We start from the raw sequence: 24,979 nt of genomic DNA, 5'->3' as shown, positions 1-24,979 counted from the left end.
GGGAGGGGAACAGTGTGATTGGAATTTATCATTATTTGTTTTTAATAAAAAATAGAAAAGAAAGAAATAATTTAAGGACAATAATGGCATCGCCTTTCATTTGTAGAGAATACATTCCATAAGCTGTATGGAGGTTGGAAGTCATGAAAAGTACCAGACCCCATACACTGTATTTTCCTAAGTATACATACATACAGGATAAAGGCTAACTTACAATTAGATGCAGTAAGAGATTATTAAGCACAGATGACAGAGAATTTAACAGTATGTTTTGTTTCCTTATAGGTCAAGAACTTTTACCTGCTCACTTAAAAGAAGCACTATACAGCTCCCTTGGTCTGCCAGGACAGCCAGTTCCCACTCCTGAGCCCCTTGGCCTGCCAGGGCTGCAGTTCCCACTCCTGAGCCCCTTGGCCTGCCAGGGCTGCAGTCCCCACTCCTGAGCCCCTTGGTCTGCCAGGGCTGCAGTCCCCACTCCTGAGCCCCTTGGTCTGCCAGGGCTGCAGTCCCCACTCTTATGCTTTGAAACCAACAGTAAGTAGTGGTTACATGAATACAAGCAAGGCTATTCCACCGCAGCTGATCTGGTAACACGGTGCCGTTGACCAACTAATAGGCAGAAGGTGGATACGGCATGGGTACACAGGACAACGGGACAACTCGTGCCCTAGGCAGGTGTAAAGGGTGACTGAAGATTTCATCACAACACTCAAAACTGCACATAACATATAATGAATGGAAACTGATGAAAGTTTCCACAGAGTGTTTTCTGATCATGAAGGAACACTAGTAACTGAAACAGTGGCAGCAAAATCATGGATAAAGAGGGGCCAGTGTGTTTCTTTTCAAAGAAGAAGAAACTGTTGTGATCCATATCAAGCGGTTCAATGCCAGCAGGTCAAAGAGGTCAACAGGGCAGGGGCAGAAAGAATAAAGAAAAGCTTGTGCACTCACTGTATCAAACTAACATCATCCAGGAAAAATTTAATTCGGAAAAACAAAGTAAAATCAACAGCGGCTTTGCCCTTTTTCTTTGGTTCTTCTTTCCATCCCTCCGGGGCCACTTTGGTTAATTTTAAGTCAGGATCAACAAAGAAATATTCATTCTCTGAAACAAAATGAGAAAGGCATTCAGAAAGCATCAAGTTTTCTGTCCTTTGATGTCTACTTTTCTGTTTAATTTTCTGTCAGAAGTACAGTGGGGCTCTGAGTAATACGTATGGCTGGATTCAGTGAGCATCGGTCTTTTCAAAACCAGGGCTACATCAGACAGACCTGGACTCCACTCCTGGCCACATCAGTTACTGCCTGTGTGATTAAATCCCTTTGCCACCTAGACATCATTTTCCCTGTGTGAAATGGTGGGTCCTGCACTATAGGCCTGTGGTAAAAATCCAATGACAAAATGGATCTGAAACAGACAGGACGGCAAGAATTAAAGCCCACTGTGTCTATAAATATTAGCTATGGTTTACTAATAGAACGGTTATTCCACAGATCTGATTTGTACAGAATGTTTAAGAAATAAATAGAAATTCTGTCTCAAAAATATCTTTTGGTAGACAATATTACCTGGGTAGTTCAGCAGGAGGGCAAGCAAGTCCCAGGGCTTGGGGCAGCTCTTTCCACCCGCTGGGCCACCCTGCTCAATTATGAGCCAGGATCAAAAAGGACTCATGGGTGACTCTACAGAATGAGTTGTTTTGTTTATTTGTTTGTTTGCTTATTTATTTAGGCTTTTCAAGATAGGGATTCTCTGTGTAACAGTCCTGGTTGTCCTGGAAGAACTGTTCATTTTTAAATAACAAGTATTTAAAAAAAAAAATCTCCAGAGACACAGGAGTAGCCTCACAAACACAATGAAGGAACTGAGGGACGTCCCTAACCCCCTTCTGCTTCTCAGCACTGACCTGCCCATTTAATTACTCTCTCCCCAAATGATGCCCAGCACAATACGGTGCAGGAGGTCATCCCGATGCCAGCTTTCCATTCTGAACTCTGAATTAGACCGGCAGTTACCTTTGACGGTAGCCAGAGCAAACAAATGATGCTCTACTAAGCCAATGTGAGCCACCACCATGTCAAAGACATCTTTGCATATGGTCTTGGTGTCACAGGTGAGCTCGAGTCTCTGCCCACTCAGGAGCATTATGTTCACTTTCCTCCGGTGGTCCTCATTCTTCCCCTTCTTGTTCTACCATTGGGAAAAAGACGGTATTTTTTAAAAAGAAGTACTGTAACGTTTATACTTGCTTTTAGAGAACCAGTCAACTTATTTTCTAAGAGGGAAAGAAGTGGCTTAATACTTACGAGGATAGACCGTGGCAAATCCAAAGAAATAAATGGCTCAATTGTCATCTTCACAAACTCAGGACCAAAGAAATTCTGCAAGTCACATAAATAGAACGAATTATTTTTACTATTTCTCCTAGGTCTTATTTTAAGAGGAAAATAGTACAAAGATAAAGAAAATCGTACATCAGAACGAGGCGCTGCACGAAAATGCAGAAACGTTCAGTGAAGCACAACGGAAACGGAGCACGCCTTACACAACGTTTTTCTGTGCACAGCGGTGTGTGTACGTACTCATGTGGGTGTGCTAGACTATAAAGAGAACCACAGGAGGGCTGGAGAGACGGGCCAGCAGTCGGGAGTTCAGGCTGCTCTGAGAGGACTACACTCGGCTCCCTGCACCCACACAGCAGCTCATGGCCTCTGGAACTCCAGTTCCAGGGATTCAGTGTGTTATTTTTGTCCTCTACTGGCACCTAGCTGATGTAGTGAATAGACACACAGGCAAGCAAAACACCCATATATAAGATGATGATAATAATGATAACAGAATTTTACGAGAGAGAGAGAGAGAGAGAGAGAGAGAGAGAGAGAGAGAGAATCAGTGCCAGCAGTCTGAGAATGACTGTGCAGAGAGATGGAATGTACTCAGAAACATTCCTGCACTTGTGAACTAACCTTGAACTCTGTAACTCATCTCTTAATTTATGGGCTAATGAACTTCTTACTATTAAAAAGTAACTACCCATTATATTGAATAAGTCAGTTATTCTCAAGGATCATGCATATGTTATTCATGTTTTTGTTTTTAAAAATATTTCTCCTGAGATGGGTTTGCTATGCTGCCCAGACTGGATTTGAACTGCTAGACAATGATCTTCCTTCAACCTCCTAAGTAGCTGAGACTATAAGGACACTATACCATGCCTGGCAATACATGTACATTTTATATGATCATGTTATGTAGACCAGGTTGACCATAGAATTGCTATGTCATTCAAGCAAACCTCAAAGTCATGATCCTTCTGCCTCAGTCTCTTCAGTGTAGAGATTACAGGCATGTACCACCATGTGTAGGTATACATATAAGCCATAAAAGTACAGTTAAGATGCTCTAAATCTACTGATGAAATAATGTAGGCAGCTAAATATTGATTCTAATATTAAACAAGATGCTTGATCCCAATGAGAACTAGTGTGGAATCTCAATTTCATCTACAGATATCCTTAGGATATCTATCACAACTTTCTATTAGCATATACTAATTATAAACAACAATGGGTTTCATCATGACATCTTCATATATGCATATAATGTAGTTTGGCCCAAAAGCCTTATTACCCTCTTTTGTCCCCCTTCTCCAAACCCTTTCTTCTTCCCAACTAGTGTTCTTTCCACTTTCAGATCTTTTTTAAAAACTGTTCTTTGTGACCTACTGAGTCTAGCTAGTGTTTCACACAGGGGCACCCACTGAGTCTGGCTAGGATTGTACACAGGAGCACCACTGAGTCTAGCTAGGACTGTACACAGGAGCACCACTGAGTCTAGCTAGGACTGTACACAGGAGCACCACTGAGTCTAGCTAGGACTGTACACAGGAGCACCACTGAGTCTAGCTAGGATTGTAAAGAGGAGCACTACTGAGTCTAGCTAGGACTATACACAGGAGCACCACTGAGTCTAGCTAGGGTTGTAAAGAGGAGCATCACTGAGTCTAGCTATGGTTTTGCACAGGAGCACCACTGAGTCTAGCTATGGTTTTGCACAGGAGCACCACTGAGTCTAGCTATGGTTTTGCACAGGAGCACCACTGAGTCTAGCTATGGTTTTGCACAGGAGCACCACTGAGTCTAGCTAGGACTGTACACAGGAGCACCACTGAGTCTAGCTAGGACTGTACACAGGAGCACCACTGAGTCTAGCTATGGTTTTGCACAGGAGCACCACTGAGTCTAGCTATGGTTTTGCACAGGAGCACCACTGAGTCTAGCTATGGTGTTGCACAGGAGCACACGTGAGAGGTTATTAAGTCACAGACACCTTACCTGCAGCTATACCACTGAGGAAAACCTACTGCCTGTTATCAAGGTGTTCTGGTTAACAGTCCACAAAGAGCAAGTCTGAACACTGGCCCGAGAACAGCCTTACCCTCAGTTTTCTCTGGCTCATGGCTGTCTCCAGGGCAATTTCTCTTAGTGGATCTCTGGAGATGTCAAGCATGGAAGCTTTGATTGTGTCCCCTGGATACAGGCTCAACCGAGACTGCCGGAGAGCCATCCTGGCTTGCAGCTGCATCATTTCTTCTTCTTGCCGCTTCAGCATCATCTCTTGATTGATTAAGCTGCCTTCAAGGGATGCTTCGTACTGTCTGATACAGAGAAAAGAGATGGGCAGTACAGGCTGTCAGTAAATCGTGGTTCAAGGCTGATATGGGAAACTTCCTATCAAGTAAGGTATCAATAATGTAAACATTTACTTATTCTTAAAGACTTATTGTTAATTAATGTATATATTTGTGTGCCTGTGTGAGTTTATGTACACCACATGTGTGCAAACACCTGCGGGGACCAAGAGTTCTATCTGTCCTGGAACTGTAATTACAGGTACTTATGAACTACCGTGTGTGTGTGTGTGTGTGTGTGTGTGTGTGTGTGTGCGTGCGCGCGCATCCAGTTCCTGATAAAATTATTATAATTTTTCTAATTTCCTAAAAGAGTGATCAGATAATCTTTGTTCTAATGTTTGGTCTTTGAATGTGCTTCCTGTTACATCTCCTTAAAAAGAAAACAAAACAAGTAAGCACTTAAGATTTCTGGGCTAAGTCTCTTGCTCCTGACATAGCACTCTTAAATTCCTTGGTATCTTCTGGAAAACACAGTACTCTACTGTAGCAAAGAAAGATTGGTGGTTTCTTGGGGAGGTAGTATCTAGTGGGGGTAGTTCTAGCGGAGGCTGACCCAGAAAGATAAGCCCATCCTACAGCGTTCACCCCACACTTGACTGGAGACAGTTAGTAATCAGTCACGCTCATGAAACGACGCTTCCATTGAAGCCCTAATCCACTGTAACACACTGCTCAACAATGTTCATAGCAGCATTGTTTGTCATAGCCAGAACCACCTAAATGCCCCTCAACCAAAGAATGGATAAGGAAAATGTGGCACATTTACACAATGGAGTACTACACAGCAGAAAAAATGACATCATGAAATTTACAGGCAAATGGATGATCTAGAAAACATCATATTGACAGGTGAGGTAACCCAGAAACAGAAAGACAATTATCAGATGTACTCACTCATAAATGGCTTTTAGACATACAGCAAAGAAAACCACCTTAATGCACAACCATAGAGAACCTAGACAACCAAGAGAGACATGCATAGATCTAATCTACATGGAAAGTAGAAAAAGACAAGATCTCTTGAGTAAATTGCGAGCATAGGGACTATGGGAGAGGGTTGAAGGGGAGGAGAGAGTACGAGAGGGGAGCAGAAGAAAATATATAGTTCAATAAAAACAATTTTAAAAAATACTGGCATCCTAGTCTACATCCTGTTCTGTTGTATTTTCATGTACTGCTCTCATGCTGTCCCACAGGGTGGACCAGTACTTGACCATTCTTGGGACATTCCAGCATCCTCTGATGTTCTGCTTTCCCTGTGGTTCCCTCAGTCGGGGGCTGTGTTATTCCTATGGACCTATACCTTGAAGGTCAATGGAATTCTGCGTAGTTCTTATGTGAGTACATGTGAAGACCGAAGGTCAACCTCGGGTATGGTTCCTTAGATGCTGCCTATTGGTGGGGATAAAGCTGGCCTGAAGACCAGAGTGCAGAGCTAACCACTAGTTAGCCATAGAGTCAGGCAGTGGTGACACACACCTTTAATCCCAGCACTAGGGAGGTGGAGACAGGAAGAGATAGGCTGGGCGGAGAGAGGAATCTAAGGCAGGAGACAGGAGCTCAACACATTCAGTCTGAGGATTTGTAGAGACAAGATACCCCATTCGGCCTGAGGATTTCATAGACAGAAGAACTAATGGCTGGCTGCTCTGTTCTCTGATCTTTCAACCTTCTCCCCCTAACATCTAACTTGGGGTTTTTATGCTTAAGACCAATTAGATTCGTGCTACACCTATCTTGTTTTTTGAGACAAGGTCTCTCAACAGGACCTAGGCTTGGCTGATCTATCAAGGCTGGCTAACCAGTGAGTCCTATGGGTCCACCTATATCTGCCTCCCCAGAGCTGAGAGCCAACTATGTACCGCACCAGGCTTTAGTCAGAGGTTCTTGGCATCAAACTTAGGCCCCCGTGTTTGCACCGCGGATGCCTTGCTCACTGATTCATCGCCTGAACCACTCTGCTTAATTCAGCTTCAGCTTCCAGACCTACTGACTCCTTGGCAAACCCCAGCTCCCTTTCAGTAGAGGCCACGGAGGAACGCCTGCTAGTGTGTTTTGTTGCAGGCGAGTACTGTTCTGTGGGCTGCTCCCCTCCATCAAAGACATAAGCGTCTCACTCGGCTTTACCTCGTTTCTTCTTGGAACTGTTCTCGTCACTGTTCATGTTTATGGTCCGTGGACCTGGGAGTCTTCTGATACTCTGAGCCCTCTATTCGCTAGAAGGTGGCCATGAAGCCGCCAGAACTCACTGCCTCTTTTCTCCTCTATTTATCTAACCTGATTCTGCTGACCGTGCTCTCATCTCCTTGGTCAGTCAACCCACTGACTCCATTACCGGCTCCAGCCCTGTCATTTCTGTCATTCTGTCCTCTTACCCTGCCAGGCTTAGAATCTGAGGTCCATCCATCAGTGTGATTACTCCTTTGCATATGACCTCATCACCCATGAGACTGCAGGGCCAGGCTGCCTGGCCCACTGCTGTGGGGACCCTCCTTCCGCACTGCCTCTCTTGTCTCTCCTCCTCCTCTCCACGGAGGACTTCCCCTTACTTCTGTCACTGACACAGAAAACAACCCAAGTGCCCTCCCTGGATGTTAATCACACCTTTACCTTGGCGTTCTAAACCAAAGCCATTTTACTTCCTTCCGTGTCTGATCTTGAACCGCTTGTTCAGAAGACAGCCTAGGAGTTGGTCTTATTTCTTCTTCCTTACAAACTGTGAATCTAATCACACATCAAGTGCTGAAGGCACCTGTGAGACAGTCACATCCGACTTTCCTCCCACACTAGCCTTCAAGCCTGCACGGTCTGCATCATCTACTTTCTCAACAGGTCATTGCTATGTTAGGTTCATCTTGGCCTTTTATGCTTTTAGTCATACATGGCTTCCCTTACAGCTAAAGTCCTTACCTTAGCATCTGTGACCTCACCCAGTTGGGGCCCTGATTACTTGGTCACCACTCCTAGTGCACAACATCCTTCACTCATTCTGTTGTGGCCATACTGCTTTTTACTATTACAGTAAAGGTGACAATGTCTCCCTGTCACAGTTAGGCTTAGGACTGCTGTGCTGACCCCATGACCAAAGGCAAACCAGGGAACAAGGGTCTGTTTGACTGACACTTTTACATCATAGTCCATCGTTGAAGAAGTCAGGACGGGAAGTCACACAGGGCAGGAACCTGGAGCTAATGCATGCAGGGGTACTGGCTTGGCTTGCTCACTCTTTGTTACAGAACCAGGAACACAGGCCCAGTGAGGCATCACCCACAATGGGCTGGGCCCTTCCCTATCAATCACTGATTAAGAAAATGCCTTGCAGGCTTGACTGCAGCCCAATCTTAAGAAGGCATTTTTCTTTCCTTTTTCCTTTCCTGAAACAGGTTTTCTCTGTATAACACAGCCGTGGTTGTCCTGGAACTTATTTTGCAGACTAGACTGGTCTTGAACTCACAGAGATCCACCTGCATCTACTTCCTGAGCACCGGGATTAAAGGTATGCACCACCAATCCCCAGCTGGAGGCTTGAGGTTTCCGCCTCTCAGATGACTTTGGCTTGTGCTCAGATCACTCTGCCCACAAGAGGCAGGACTGAGAAACCACATTCTGACCCGCCTGCTGTAGAGTGCTTCAGAGCACAACTACCTAGCAGTGTGTTGTTTCCCTTCTTTCTTGGTCTACTGGCTAGCTCTCGTCTCTAGGTAATCTCTGTGTGTGCTCACCTAGTTAGCTCTCATCTCTAGGTAATCTGTGTGTGCGCTCATCTAGTTAGCTCTCGTCTCTAGGTAATCTCTGTGTGTGCTCATCTAGTTAGCTCTCGTCTCTAGGTAATCTCTGTGTGTGCTCATCTAGTTAGCTCTCGTCTCTAGGTAATCTGTGTGTGTTCTCACAGTACCAGAAAGGATCTAGTGTGTGGTGAGTGCCCAGCAGGCACTGAGCGAGTAGGATCCTATGGTTTACCTTCACCTGGAGTCTAAAGTAGTAAGGACTTGGGTCTATGCACTTCAACTCCACAGTGCAGTCTCACTGACTAGAACTAATCTTAGCAGCAAAGAGACATCAGCTTATCTCTTTCAATACAGATGTAAAACATTTCACCAAGAACTGAAGCATATCAGATGTAAAAAGAACAGAGAGGCTCCAAATCTAGAAAAACCCTGTGTTGCTGGAGAGGAGCATATGCACTGCCCGCGAATGTACTCAGGGGAAACTGTCACAGATGCAGAAAGAGGCCTGCCAGAGCAGAGAGGCCCAGAAGCAGTGTGCAGGCACTGTGTGCATCGTCACTTCAAAAGGCAGTGCATGAAAAGGCTAGGGAGTCTCTTTGGCACAGCTCTGAACGTCTTTTTCAGTCATTAAAAGGCACTTTGATACCCAGAATCCAGAAATTGCTCATTCTGCTACGGCTGACCCACTGTTTCCTATCAGTGTCTCCCCACCCCGAGCAGAAACCAACAGCGCTCTGGGTCTGTTTATCCACTTCATTCTCGCTGAAGGGAATGGAAACCTTCTTGTGAGGAACATGCAACATGCATAAATGCAGTGCTGCCTTAGAACAGAGCAGGCGCTCCCGGTCTCGGGCAAACACAGGGAGGGTGTCGGCAGAAACTCCGGCGCACACCCAGGAAGCCTGTGCATCAGAGGAATTCTGACAGGGTTTTAGTCAGTGTGTGCTCCTGTGGGCAGGAAATGATGGCAAGAAGTGGAAAGGAAGTTAGAGAAGTGAAGTTCAGCAGTTTCCATGTGACAACACGCACGCACACTGGGCAATCCATGTGCCCTGCACTTGGCTCGCCCACTCTTCTATCAAACTCAGTCGCTGTGAACTCTACAGAGCACTTGTGCCCTGCACTTGGCTTGCCCAGTCTTCTATCAAACTCAGTCGCTGTGAACGCTATAGAGCACTTGTGCTCCAAAAGCCACTTTACCCTTGAAGCACCGACTGGCAGGTTCAGGTGGTCTTAATGCTAACCTTTCCTTACTGAACCTAGAGGGTCAGAATTAAGTCTCTTCTAACTCATGCTTTGGAGATTCCTTATTAAGAAAACTGATAAAGTTCCCAAGATGCCTTAGTTCTTTTGAAGAAATGCATCCTTAAGTAACAGACAGAAATCGCTGTTAACAGATAACCCCAATGGTTTTCTAGTTATCTCTATTTCTTCTTTCACTGAGGCTAAAAAGGGATATTAACCATTCATAATTTGTCTCACTCAGACACACAGAGGAAACCCTAAAATAAAAATTCTCCCTCAATTCAACACTGATTTCTTACTGTTCAACCCCAAAGTTTTGCCTTCTACTTGTTTCAAAATAATCAAACAGCTTTCATCATAAGAAAGTAGTAATTAAAATGTCATTATGTAAGTAGAAAATTATTTTTATAAAGAAAAAATAAGAAGTGAAAGAAAAAAAACTCGGGTCATTAATTAAGGAGTAATTTCTTAGTACATGAGTTTAATTACCTGAAGTCTAAACCATGAATAACTTTTAATCACACGGCTAGAATTACATGGTCTATTAATAGTTTACAGGTGAGCACGCTGTCGGCATATCCACTAGCTAAGTGCAAATGTCTGAAATTTTCCAGATGACCCTCTCAGCACCATCTGAAGTGAGCAATGAGTCTGTGGAGTCTTCATGCTTTGGAAATATGCTTTCAATGCAACCTTGACCCTCAAGTGCCATGTTACAGCCTTGAAGTCAGCACTCTGTGTCCATGCAAGGCAAGTGTGTACATACGATAGTGATACACACCAACACACTAACTACTTGTCTGAAGAGTCTTTCAGTTTAATCAAAGCAAAAAGTATACACAACTATAACACAATTACCCCAGACCGGACAAACATAAACACTAACAACACATAACAAATTTGCCAAGTATTTCAGTATGAAGCTGACACCACACAGCCTCAAACTGGCATTAGAAATATGCCAGGGAACCTCTTTAAGCCAACCACTGAGTGAATAATTAACTTTTTAAATAATAGCTTACATAGCGGTAATCTAATTACCCATTCAACCAATTCACACTCAATACCTGAGCTGCCCCAGTCTTTCAGAGTGCAGATAACTGCTATTTGCATTTTACAAATAAAGGTTCATTATGCTTTCAGACTTTTAATGCCATGCCTTAACCTTCGTGATTGTTGTATATACTTGTACTGGCAATTTAAAAGTCAGGTGCCAACGGTAATTAAAGAGAACCAAACCAAACCAAACCAAAACCATCCACCTGTGACTGGAAATGAGTGCTTCCCAGTGCCATACCGTGGTCTCTGTGACGAGCACTGACCAGCTTCTTCTACTCCAGGAAGACCGCCGCTAGATTCAAACTTCTTTGAAGCTTCACTTCTTCTCACTACTCGTAAATAAAAGAGAATGGTGGACATGATAAAAATAGGAAAGCAATCTTGTCTAAAAGGCAAGCACTTAGCAGAAATAAGGTAATGTGTGTGACTCACGATCATGCAATCAGGGACAGGCAATAAATTCTGCTGAGGTTAAGTCATGTCAGTCTTGTTGTCACTGCTCATTTTCCTGTTTCTTTCTGAGACAGGGTTTCTCTGTGTAACATCCCTGGCTGTCCTGGAACTTGCTCTGTTGATCAGACTGGCCTTGAACTCACAGAGAAACGCCTGCCTCTGCCTCCCAAGTGTTGAGATTAAAGGTGTATGTCACCATGCCTGGCTAAGTTTTAAAGACCATGACTTCTGATGTGAAATTCCCCTCTGTATGCTGTGAATGGCAGGAAGAATATAGGTAGGTAAGAAAACTAAACTGAATGCAAAGAGAAAGAAGGCCGAGTAAGAGAGATGCCATGTAGCTGCCAAAGGAGAAAAATGCCAGAACCTTACTGGTAGGCCATAGCCTGTGGTGATACACAGATTGATAGAAATGGGTTAATTTAAGATGTAAGAGCTAGCTAGGAATACACCTGAGCTGTTGGCCAAGCAGTGTTGTAACTGATCTAGTTTCTGTGTGATTATTCGGGTCTCGTGGCCAGGAAATGTAAGCACAGTCTCTGGTTACAGACTTCCCTCCTTTTTGATGAAATGATTATGTCACTGCTTTGTGAAACTGCTACTATCTGATAAACAATTTTAAAAGTAAACATTTTACAATCTTAACCTTTTGACAAGTTTTGTTTAAAAAATATTAAAAATAGTGACAATTGCTTCTTAAAAAAGATACTTTGCTTGCTTTAGGTGACACTTACCTTGTCTGAAATCTGACTCAGAGGAGATAATAGACGGGCTTTCACTGGAGGTACTAAAGAGATCACTGTGGTAAGGCTTGTATCTTCGAACTGGTTCTAAAAGAATTTTTAAAATTTAGAAAGTTTATAGCAATGCCACACAAATTAAAAAAAAACACTCAATCTTGATTAGAAAATTTTATATATTACTTTAAAATTGAAAAATTAGGCTCTAATGTAGGGATACTTTGCACACAGGCTGAAAGTGTGGATTCTGGAAACAGACTGCTTGGATTTTACTACTGTTGTTGTTTGCCAAAAAAGGGGTTATAGTAACTGCATATCTCATAAGGTTGCTGATAGAAACAAAAGAACAAACACCCAAAGCTCTTAGGACAGTATGGATATTATAGGAACAACACTCATATCAGTTTTAGGATGCTATGTGTAGTTTTCTGTCAGGTACTTACTGCAAGGGATCAAACCCCCAAGAGCACAATCCAAGAGACTTCACAATATGGAAGGTAAGTACACAAACACACAATGCAAGAGAGGACATTCAGTTCTACCAGAATGGGAAGGGAGGAGTCAGGAAGGTCTCCTGTAGAGATCTGTTTGGACAGTGCCTCCTGCAAGGGGCTAAGGCAGGGGCAAGCATGGACTAAAACAAAAATCCCATACAAAAAATATTTGTATCTTTTAAAGTTTATTTTATGTGTTGGAGGCACTGCCCATCCATGTTCTGACCGACCCCCTTCTCCATCCCCACTGTCCCTGGGGGGGACACTGTCCATCCATGTCCTGACCCCCCTCACTCTTCTCCATCCTCACAGTCCCTGTGGAGGGGCACTGTCCATCCATATTCTGACCCCCCTCACTCTTCTCCATCCTCACTGTCCCTATGGGGGGGGCACTGTCCATCCATGCCCTGACCCCTCCCCTCTTCTCCATCCTCACTGTCCCTGTGGGGGGGGGCACTGTCCATCCATGCCCTGACCCCTCCCCTCTTCTCCATCCTCACTGTCCCTGTGGGGGGGCACTGTCCATCCATGTCCTGACCCCTCCCCTCTTCTCCATCCTCACTGTCCCTGTGGGGGGGGGCACTGTCCATCCATGTTCTGACACCCCCATCTCCATCACTGTCCCTGTGGGGGGCACCGTCCATCCATGTCCTGACCCCTCCCCTCTTCTCCATCCTCACTGTCCCTGTGGGGCACTGTCCATCCATATCTGGATTCTCTATTCCCTCTAGCTTCCTTTCTATAGTCTTGCTCTCCATATAACCCAGCATACAGAAAGTGGGCTTGCCAGATTGGAAATCTGGGCACAGCACTGTAGTTCTCAAACGCTTTCAAACTAGAGTCCTTCGGAGGACAATTTATAAACTCCTTAGGTTGCTATTCAAGGGCTGTCATCCTCAGGTCCACACTAAGATTTGTAACATATTTTGAAAGCTGCAGATTTTCGGTGGTGAGAATCTGCTCGACAGCACAAAACTTCGCTCACAGTCCAAGTTTATCATACAAATATTTAAATCAAAATTTAAAAACTAAATCCATGTAGAAGTCTCATCACTATGTTTTTCCTCAAGCAAATTCTTCCCTTGCATCAGCACCCCGCTGGTGACCAGCACAGCAGCTCTCAGTTACCCTGGAAACGCGTGCTGAGTACCGCCATGGTTTCTCTCATCTGAACTCTGTAAGCTAAGCACTGAACTAGACATCTCTTCTCATACTTCCCATTCCTTATGCTTCAGTAGCTGCTGCCTCTCCATCCCGACCTGCCTCTCTCACTAAATGATGAGGTCTTTCACAGAAAGATGAGCCGCTTCTTACATCCGGCACATGCCCAGTATACAGCAAGCACACGTTTCCTGTGTCAGTGAATGAAAACAAGCGTTACACTAAGGGGACCTTCAGGTGACCTTGTAGAGAATCACTTTCACAGAAACAGCAGAACAGAAGGGTCAAAGGAGGGCAGGTGGGAAGAACTGGGGAGATGCGCACACGCTGTTGTTTGTTTCCATAAGCTGGAACTTTGGGGAGAGCTATTGGCCCGGGGACGAACGGCTCGTGTTTTCTGGTGGTTGACAAAAAGCCTGTTTTTGAAGTTGCAAATGATAGTCGGAAAAACTGATGGAAAATGTGCTGACGGAAATGGAGATGGAAAAACACAAGGGAGGTTTCACAAAGAGGAGAAACAGCAGGCAAGGAAGAAGGTAAAAACAAAGATTTGAAATCTCAACATAGCAACATCAGAAGGTCATTTGGCAATAAAGGCTGAGGCACGGTGAGGGAGCCCTGTGGCTAGAACCCAGGAGACACCAGGAGAGACAGCACCCTGGGAAACTATGAGGAGAGTCAGCGAAAGCCACAGGAATCCATCATGTGGGCCTTGGGGTAAGGATGCATGAATTTTAGTGACTTATCCAAACTGTTTTGTGGCTTTTTGTGGATTTTAGAGAGAGCAGCCCATGGGAAATGCCCTGAAGTGAAGCGAGATGGAGATGCCAGATGGCAGGTCACTGGAAGAAGTGAAGAATATCTCTTTTCCCGAATAGTCTGCAGATTCAAGGCTAGGAACATCACACAATGAAGTGTTCGTGCTAGGTTTCAACAGAGATTGCACAAGAGGACGAAGCTAACGAATAATGAAGAGGTTAGTTAAACAGCATCACGAGAGCCAGGTCGGTGCAGCCAGGAACAGTGTGCTGGGAGAATCCCGGCAGAGCAGGAGTCTTGCTGAGAAAGAGACTTTAAAAAAAACACGAGCCAAGTAAATGCCTGGCCATGAACTCATGGGAAGGAAGTTTCTATGATAACGTTCATCTGAAGAACAAGGCATACTGTTGCTGATGAACAGACCGCGCAGCCTGTGTGCAGTGAACACAAGTATACTCTCATCAATGAAAAAGGTTTCAGGATTGAAAAGCATTTTCTAGTCCTCTGTGAATGACCGCATTCTACTACAGAGAAATGGTAAAATAAGGTTTCAAATCCACTGGGTGAATATGAATGTGATTGAAAGGGCCATGGAAGATGAAGAACAACAAAAACAAACAAACCCCACTAGTGTCAATGAAAACAGTAATGTTACCGAATACTACTTTATTGCTAAACACATTAGAGAGTTACTTAAGAAGAACTGTTTCATTTGAAGGCACCAAAGCACTTTGGTTTTCTTGTTGCCAACCTCTCCTGCAAATACCATGTGGGATTTTCCAGGGAACCAGCACCAAATCACAAATCCAGAACTGCAAGTTTCAGGACGGCTAGACCAGCAAGGCCCGGGAGAGGACCTGGCCGTAGACACAACACGCTCTGCTGTTTCACAAAGCTAAGAAGGAAGACACAGCAAACCTGTTTGATACACCAACCAGAGAGGTTTCCTGCACTCGAATGTTGGGCCTCAGAACTCCAGCTTCGAGCTACATAAAGCAGCACATGAATCTACTGTTTCTGAACTATTTCTGTGAACTGAATCTCATCTGCTAGGTCTCATTTTGTGTCTATGTTTCCTATGCTAGCTTATAGTCTGTGCTTTGCCTTTTCTCTTTAGCCAGGGTTCCATCTGGAAGACAAAAGCAACTGTGTTCAACCCCCTAAAGCTTCTTGAGAATGCACCCTCCTCCCTGAAAAGTCCACTGTCTCCAGAGGCTGTTTTCAGGGCTACGCCCAGGTTGGGGCACACCACCATGTTATGAACTAGCACTCTCCAAACACACTAGATGACTAGCTCTGGTCTTTAAAGCGTAGGAAGACATTTTCCTTCTTTACAGTGGGGGAAGGGCCATTTAAACGGAAGGGACTGATGTTGCGGGCCTCTTGTAGTCCAGTGTCATTAAAGTGCTGTCAGCCACGCTCTTTCCATGCAGTAACGTGACAGATAGAACTAGATCAGAAGTCCCAGACAGTATTTTCTACTTAGTTATAATTTTAAAAAGGTTTATAATCACATTAAATTATCAGCTAGTCATGCTTGCAGCAATAAAAAGCTTTCACCTTTGTAAGTGTGAGCTCCCCTGCCCCTCTCTGGTTTTTCAAGACAAGAGTTTCTCTGTATAACCCTGGCTGTCCTGGAACTCGCTCTGTAGACCAGGCTGGCCTCAAACTCAGAGATCCACCTGCCTCTGCCTGGGTGCTCAAGTTAAAGGTGAGGACCATCACTACCCCATCCATTTCTAAATTAGACAGCAACACCAGCCATTTCAGAAATGTACAACTGCATGTCCTACGTCAAGGCCATCGACGCTGGTTTGGAGAAGCCCATGCACCACGCCACAGACCACTTGGGTCACAACATTTCTTGGCTCTGTGATGATCTACATGCCTAGGTCTCAGGAGGCACTGACCAGAAAGAGGTTTTCTACCTCAGCTCTGGTGTGTAGCAGGCGGACAGAACCTACGTTTCTGTGAAGTGCCCTGGCATTATCAAACACCTTGCTCTTACAAGACTCAGATGAGAGTGATATTTATCTTTGTTTCTTTTTTGGATTTCTGAGACAGGTATGTAGCCCTGGATGTCTCTGGACTTGCGGTGCAGAACAGACTGGCCTCAAACTCACAGAGGTCCACCTGCCTTTGCGTCCTGTACCACCACAGCTGGCAGTGTTTTCTGTCCACATCTCAAGCCACAATTCTAGTGCTCTGGATTTGGTCCAGATCCCAGGACTGTAGTACTAATTGTGTAATTAAGAAAAAAGTTTGATACTTAAGACAGTGTTCAAATATACATAAAAACAAATAATATAGATGTCATATACAACACATCTCTTGGGACTAAGTAGAATTTTAAATGGTATCACACAATATTGTGGTTGTGTATGTGTACACATGTCTCTGTGTGTGTGTGTGTGTGTGTGTGTGCAACATGCGCCGATGGAGGCGAAAGGACAACCTTGGCTGTCATTCCTGAGGTTTCGTCTATTGTTTCTTGAGACAGAGTCTCTCTTTGGTTGGAGCTTTCTGATCTGGCTAGGCTGGGTGGCACTGGGCCTACAGATCTGCCTGTTCCCACTTCCCCAGCAGTGGGGTCGTTGTGCACCACCATGTCCTGCTTCTCTTTGGGATCTACGGATTGAACTCAAATTTCCATTTAACGACTGCAAGACAAGATGCTTCTAAAGAACCTATTTACGGAATATTACAAAGTTTTCTGAATACTAAAAATTATGATCATATGAAATAGACTGAACTGGGCTCCCCTCTGTATGCTGTGAAGACCATTAATTAAAAAAAAAAAAAACACTGTCTTAGGCCTGTGCAGGGCAGAATAGAGGTGTGGGGGGGTACTAAACTGAATGCTGGAGGAAAGAGGGTGGAGTCAGGGAGATGCCATGTAGCCACCAGAGGGGAAAGACGCTGGCTGCCAGTTGGAACCTTGCCGGTAGGGCCACAAACCTCAGAGTAAAATATAAAATAATAGATATGGGTTAATTTAATATGTAAGAGCTTGCTAGGAATATGCTATAGTGATTGGCCAGACAGTGATTTAACTGATACAGTTTCTGTGTGGTTATTTCGGGGCTGAGCAGCCGGGAACAAACAAACAAGCAGCCTCCTACAACACACATATCTGAATATACACTTTATAAAATGCATTTGTGGCCTCTACCTTCAGTATGATGCCAGTACTAGGGAAACTGGGCTCTCATCAGTATGATGGAAGAATTATGTTCACCTTTGCTGGGCTAAACTACTCTCTATTTGCCAGTTTATAATTTTTTATCATCTATTAAATGTGTAGATAAGACCTACAACAAAGAAACTGGTAAACATGGGTCCATTTATGCTAGGTCATGTCTCATTCGACTGAGAATTTCCTTTACTAAAACCTGCTAGGAGTGTGTGACTTCAGACACAGAAGGAATTCTGGAAATATCAGGGTAAAGAACAGCAAGACTGAAAAACACTAGGGAGATCACATCAGTGAAACCAAAGTCCACCAGACTGCACTTATGACACACACATACACACAAACACCACACACACACACCATACACACAGAGATACACATCACACACACACAACATACATACATACATATACACACCACACACTAGCACCACAAACATACATAGCACACATACAAAACATACACACAACATATACACACCACAAAGATACATACACAGCACATGTACACCACATACACAGACACATACATATACACCACACACACACACACATACACCATACACATATATAAGTACCCTCTCCGAAATCACCTGACCAATGGTAAAGACTAGAACGAATAAGACTAAAGAGGCATGACTGAGAATTTAGCTATATTCTGTAATATTACATATACCACTGTCTCAAAAAGAAGAGGACACAGTGGGAGTATTTTTTATCCTTTACATACAGCTTCCTCCAGGGAACAGATGTGACGCCAACTCTCCAACCACACTGATTCCACTGATAACAATTAATAAGCAGTGTCTCAGAGGTTATAATTTTCCAGAAGTTCTTTACAACCAAGAACCACACTTCTTACCAATGCAATACACATTAGTGACCTAGCTGCATGAACTCACGGTGTGTGATCACGGATTACAAGCTGAGGCATCTCTCCCAGTATTTGCATACAATTCTGGGCTCGCACAAAGCTCACTCAACCATTTTCACGTTAAATTAATCTAAGCCAGCACAAACTACGACCTAAAGGCAGCATTACAGTGACACACAGCCAAGCTCAGGCTACTAATGTACAGACGGTGACACTCAGCCACCTCCAGTGCCACCTCCAGTGCCACCTCCAGTGCCAAGACTCCATGTTTAGCTTGGTATTTCTGTGCCTTCACTACACGACTCAGATTACAGTGTTCAGGTTGTATTAACAAGCACGTGTTTAGTACCTTTTATATCAGGGACACAGCTAGGAAATACACACAGGCTTACAGGAAGAGAAACAAAACCCTTAAAAATTAGTAATTTTAAATGAACAAATATAGATCACCACCCTGAGCCACGCAATGCCTGAAACATTCGACAGTCTCGAGGATGGATGGCCACAAAAATGGAGGCAGGAAAATGTAAAGCAGCCTTGTATGAGTTAGATGGCAGGTAGGTGGGTAGGAATTTCTTGTATTGTATTTACAAATCTATGTAGAAATACACTGGATATTCTTTATCCATCTTTTATTTACATATAAATGTGCAAGCACATATACATGTATTTCCCTCTATACATACACAGAGATGTGGAAGGGGGTATGGAAAGAGGAAGGAAAAGAAAAGAAGTGGAGACAGTGAGAGCGACAGTCAAGCCTCAACGACGAGGCAGTGATCGGGACAACCAGGAGCCAGGAACTCCAGCCTGTGCGCACGACAGAATGCTACTGAAGGGCGGATGTAGGAAGTGTCTTCAGGTTTGTATAACTGACAACTGCAGAGACAGAAGGGACTGGGAAGAAATGAGATAGTTTGTAAGAATGAAACAGTCAGGTCTCAGAAAACAGAACAAGGCTAACCAAACAACCAAACACATTGCTGGGTTTTAATACCGTGATGAAACTTGTTGCTAGTAAGACTCATTTGTATTATATATTTTAAAGATTTATCTGTCAGTCTGCATGTACTTCCTCAGGAGGTTATATCAAAGTCAAACTAAGTTTCTAAGTGGCTAGACTTAATTTAGATCCTTACTTCATACATTTTTTGTGGATCCAAAATTAACATTTTGTTTTAGAAATATAGCTACAATAAAGTTTGAATTACATAGGTCTAATGATGTATTGCTGTTTTGGCCTGCACTGACTCCTACCGTGGCCACCGCCAAAGGCGCTGGTGTCAGTGAAACAGACGAGGCATACAGAAGTTGCGGACTCGCCCCAAGTGGCTCTCAAAAATAGGGTGTGCAGCCACAGCATCTCATTAAACAGGCTCTACTGCACAATGCCAGCCCTGGAGACACTGCAGACCCTGGGTTCTTTCGAACCCACATGTTGATCTGTCCACAACAGTGCACGTCAAATATACAAAACTCATTGTAACCTCAGGAACATAATAATCAAGTCACTAGTGTCTAAAGGGCTCTTGACTAAGAGTGGGACATTCCTTCTTACTGGTATTTATTTCTGTGGAACTGATATCAGTGCAACAGCAGCTTAAAATATTATTTTAGCTTATGGGATGATTTAACCTTGCCATGTTTTTACTTTTCTTTCTTTTTCTACTTGTAAGTAAGGTAGAGAAACAAACTGGCACCGCTCATAACTAGCATTTGATCTAGCAAGAACATGCTAGGCAAACAATCTCTCTCTTCCTGAGGACTACAACGTTATGAATGTTAAAATCCGAAAACTGAGCCCTCTCAAATGAAATGGTATACCTTTATAACTAAAAATAAGATGCTATGTGTAAGTGTTCATGTATTCCAGCGACTTTCAACCCTATCCACACGGTTATCAAGGACAACAAAACTGGGCCGGGATCAGAGATCACAATACTTGAAAGAAGGAAGCAATATATCGTTTTGAGGTGAAGTAGATTGATAGCATAGCTCACTAAATAAATGATACTTAACTGTTGGCTTTGTAGAAAATACTGTATCTGTAAGTTGCAGAATGGCTTGGACTGCTGGAAGAACATGCTAGAACCCCAGGCAGGTGTGGAGTCCCACCCACGCAGCTCACGGAGTGCTGCTCCCACGTCACTCTGTCACAGAGAAGAATCCACTGTGAACCACTGAGAAGGCATGGGGTACGTGGCCATTACAACACCAGGGACGTTGGTTAGAGACTCCTAGTGAGAACTAGACTCCACTGGCTGTGGGACGCGGGTCAGAGGTAGAAATGAGAGCTACCAACCCTCAGGAAGAAAGAAGAACCAATGAGGAGCGGTCTTATGCTGGTGAAACATGGGACTGAGGGCTGGAGAGACTGCTCAGCAGTGTGGAGCACAGCTCTGGCAGAGACAACGCGTGCAGCTCACAGCCACCTGCAACCTCAGGCCTCCTGGCCTCAGCAGGCACGGCACACACATGGTACACACACATAATGCTGGGAAACACTCAAACATGAAATAAAGATTAATAAATCTTTTAAAAGGTGCTTTATTTCTGTTTTATATGTTCTACCTGCACGTGTGTCTGTGCACCATGTGCGTTCATATCCACTAAGTCTACAAGACAAAGTTGGATCCCCTGGAACTGGAGGTGCATTTGTATGTCACCATGTGGGTGTCTGGAATTGAACCTCAGTCAATTCCAGACAAGTGCTTGTAACTACTAAGCCATATCTATAGCCACCCCCCCCCCCTTTTTAAAAAGAAAAATTAAGAGTAAAGAAAAGAGACATCAAATTTTAAAACTGGTTTTTTAACATAGAGAACTCTTGTGCCTTCTGCCCGGCTTTCTATAAAGAATTATCTGAACACTAAATTGTCAACTACAACAGTATAGTAATACTTTAGAATTTTTAAGCTTTGTTGATCCTAACTTTCTCATTCTGTTCCCAGGGAGGTTGGAATACTCACTGCCACGGCTGTGATAGGCCTCTTCTTCATTTCTAGCTGCAGGACAAGCCCCAGTGGCCCCCAGTGGTGGCGTCTCGTTGGAATAACATCCCAGTAAAGCTGCTGTCTTAGCCTGGCACAGTCTCTCCCAATGCTATCCTGCCTCATTAGATCAAAATTATGTAACTTTGGTAAGGAGAAACTGGGGCTTGTTAGGTGGTGAGCTCAATGTCCAAGTTCCCAGGCAGTAACAGCTAACAGTGTTATCTGGTCTCTTCTGAAATCTGGATGGCCAACAGAACAACCATATGACAGAGTTCAAAGCACAGGCTGTTTGGGAAAAATGGATCACGGACCTCTTTTGACAAATCAGTCTACTTTTCTGAGCCTTGGGCAAAGAGCTGAGAGTCGAATAGACCCAGATTCTTTCCAAGCAAACTCCGTGACCTTCAGGTCTGTTTTCCATTGGGCTGGTTGGGTGGCTGGTGTCAGCTGAGGTGAGATGGAGGTGACTAGAAAAAGGTTCCTTTCAAGAGGAGAGGTCTGTTCCAGAGAAACGCTGCGTCTGAAGGAGACTACTGTGTTCACTATCAGTGCAACGACCCTCTTTGCACATCCAAAGAAACAAATGAAATGTGGCGATTTCATTTTTTAGTTGTTTTAAATACTGAAACAAATTATTTTTCTTTATGGGGTGCTGGGGATCAAACTTAAGGTTGGTGTGGTATGACACTGAGCTATATCCCAGCCCTGAACATTTTTTAAAAGTAAAGTAACAACAGGAACGCTCCAGCCGGAACTGTGAAAATCCATGATGGGAATGGAATAACTATGCTCTGACTGACAGGAACTCAGTCATCAACCGGTTCAGGGATAGTGAGCATGCTACTAAAGTCAAGGCAGGGATTGGATAAAGATGTACTCAAAGACGTCATCTAATCCTAAAATTACCGAAACCCATTAGCAGTTGTCAGGATCAAGATCACAAAAGACGGTAGAGTATTTCAAAGTATAAATAATTGGGAAAAATACATAAATATGAATGGTGTGTGCATTGTGGGTGAACTGTACTGCTTGGTTTATAGCACATAAAGACCTCGATTTCCATGAGAATTTAAAAAGATAAATAGCATTTATTTTCTATTCTCACCTTTCTCTGTGTACAAGTTAAGACCTTTGCTGCACTTGTTTGCACAGCTCGTGTAAATTACATGTGCAAAGATACAACACAGTTGAAAACCAGTCTGCCCCAAACTAAAAATCACAGTAGGATTGATGTTTCTGAATTCCATACCTCAACTGTGCTATGTAATGATGCTAGTAGGCAAGCCTAAGTTAGGGCTACTGGAAAATATAATAATGGAGGCTTAGTTAAGGTGGTCTAAGTATTTGCACAATAAATCTGTATTTTCAGGTTTTGTCTATTAGGTTTTAAAACACCTGAAAAAATACAGACAGGTTTTACTGATAGCAAATGCTTTTGAAATCATCACAGTAAAGAGATTCAGAACAGAAAATGTCTAGTTATTAAATAGTTCAAAGCACACTGTATTTTTTAAAAGCTTTTCGTTAGTGTATATATCCTTTAACAAATATAAAATTTTAAAATCTGGAAATATTACGTTATCATAACTACTTAAGTGAACAAATAAACTTGGGACTATTATGTGTTATCTTTACAGAGAAACTTGTGTGGACTCACACTGGGTAGTGAACACACCGACTGCCTCGTGAGATACACGGACTACATGCTAATGTATTTTGTTACAGGCAGTCCAATGAAAAGTTACTTATTTAAACAAAATACATTAAACTGACAATCATAGAACAATTTTAAAATTTTCATTCCACTAATATCTGATCTCAGTAATGCAAACCTAGCTAGGCTCCACTATAAAAATTCAGTTTTACTAAGCCATACTAATAACTTTAAAAACACTAAGGCAAAGAGTCTTTTGCAGCCAATACATTGGAATGCCAGAAAATACTAATTTCCTTTTCTTCTGTGTGTGTAGTGTGAGCAGAGCATGCACGGATGTATGCGAGTGTGTGCCTGCGTGTGCACATGTGAGTCAGAAGACAACAGGTACTCCGGCTGGTGATCTCCACCTGACCACACAAGGAACTCGCTGCCCAGCATGCTCCCGGGACCTGCAGGATTCTGCACTCCCACAGTGAGGTTACAGGCACACAAGTCCACGCCCAGATCGGAAAAGTGCTCGAGTTCTTATGAGATCTGGTCATTATGTCCACAGAGTAAAGGGTCTTACACAACGAGCCATCTCTTCAGCTCCATGGTTTTATTATTAGTATCATCATCTTTGATAGAGTCTCACTAGGTAGCTCTGGCTGGCCTGGAACTTACTAAGTAGACCAGGCTGGCCTCAAACTCACAGAGATCTGCCTGCCTCTGCCTCCCGAGTGCTGGGATTGGAAATGTGAGTCATCATGACCAGTTCCATGGTTTTATTCACGTGAATCAAAAAAAGATATGGTTCATTCTAAATGTCAGAAATATTCATCTCGTTTATACACATCTCCATTATTCAAAGAACTATGTTTTTTTCTATTAGATCACAGACATTATTCAGAGGTTAACTATAACAGTTTTTTCTATTTGATCCATGGACAGTTAACTATAATAGTTTTTTTCTATTTGATCCATGGACATTATTCAGAGGTTAACTATAACAGTTTTTTCTATTTAATCCACAGATATTATTCGGAGGTTAACTACAACAGTTTTTCCCATTTGATCCATGGACAGCTGTCTTTTCCCACAATGGAAATATTTCGTTATGTGTATCTTCAAGAGCACACAGTCTTAGGTGCAGATAAACTACAGTTTACACGTAAGCTGCCGCTGGCTAACACTGAGGGCGTCCTGACTTCACAAGTGGAGTCCTTCCTCTTCAGCTACAGGAAGGGCCTGCTGCTGCCATCACAAAGGCTAAGACTGATACAGAGAATAAACTTGTAATTTTATTTCCCATCTTGCAAAGATTCAAAACCATTTTATTTCAAGAATACATAGTAACAGGGCTGGAGAGATGGCCCGGCAGGAAAGAGGACCAGGGTTCAGTTCCAAGTAACACTGTATGATGGTTCACAACTATCAGTAACTCCAGTTCCAGGGGATCCATACCCTCTTCTGGCCTTCACAAACACTAGCTACATACACAGTGCACAAACATACATGAAGCACTCACACAAACATGTAAAGAATATATTGAATTACTTTTATTCCAAAAATCCCCGTGTTCCTAAATCCCCGGGGCGGGAAATGCTGGCGAGTCCGGAGAGACTGTAGGCAGGCAGCGAGCTCGGCAGAGACAGTTGTGGGTCCCCAAGATTTCCGGGCGGTTTACGGTTTACAAGCGGTGGCCCATCCCGGGTGGGTGTAAACAGGCAGCGGGTAAAAGGCACGTAGACACATCAAATAGGCATAAAGCTAAACATTTATTAAGAGAGAAAGAGAAAGAGAGAGAGACAGAGACACATGCGTGCACATCATCAGGGACAGTAAGAGAGTTTCAAGATGGCGGGGCGGGGTTGGGGGGGGGTCACTGTGAGTGGGCGTGGCTTGTCCCTTAAAGGAACCAGAGACCAAAGAATAACAATTATTTCAA

General features: G+C 43.6%; 1 protein-coding gene across 6 annotated transcripts in view; it reads right to left on the bottom strand.

Moving 5' to 3' along the window:
• The window catches only part of Ptpn13 (protein tyrosine phosphatase non-receptor type 13), a 192,181-nt gene that overhangs the window by 85,815 nt on the left and 81,387 nt on the right, over positions 1-24,979 (bottom strand). For all 6 annotated transcript variants that reach the window (XM_041642029.1, XM_041642031.1, XM_041642033.1 and 3 more), the window contains 6 exons: positions 11,917-12,012; positions 10,968-11,058; positions 4,442-4,661; positions 2,311-2,385; positions 2,020-2,194; positions 955-1,108 (listed from right to left, as the gene is read on the bottom strand). In XM_041642029.1, the coding sequence (XP_041497963.1) occupies positions 955-1,108; positions 2,020-2,194; positions 2,311-2,385; positions 4,442-4,661; positions 10,968-11,058; positions 11,917-12,012 (811 nt within the window). The remainder of the gene's footprint in view (positions 1-954; positions 1,109-2,019; positions 2,195-2,310; positions 2,386-4,441; positions 4,662-10,967; positions 11,059-11,916; positions 12,013-24,979) is intronic.

The sequence above is a fragment of the Microtus oregoni genome, unplaced genomic scaffold (genome assembly GCF_018167655.1).
Source record: "Microtus oregoni isolate MIOR12 unplaced genomic scaffold, Mior012 000072F_ref0000427, whole genome shotgun sequence".
In the NCBI taxonomy this organism is placed as follows: Eukaryota; Metazoa; Chordata; class Mammalia; order Rodentia; family Cricetidae; genus Microtus; species Microtus oregoni.
The sequence above is the reverse complement of the archived record's forward strand: the minus strand, read 5'-3'. Positions and strand labels throughout refer to the sequence as shown.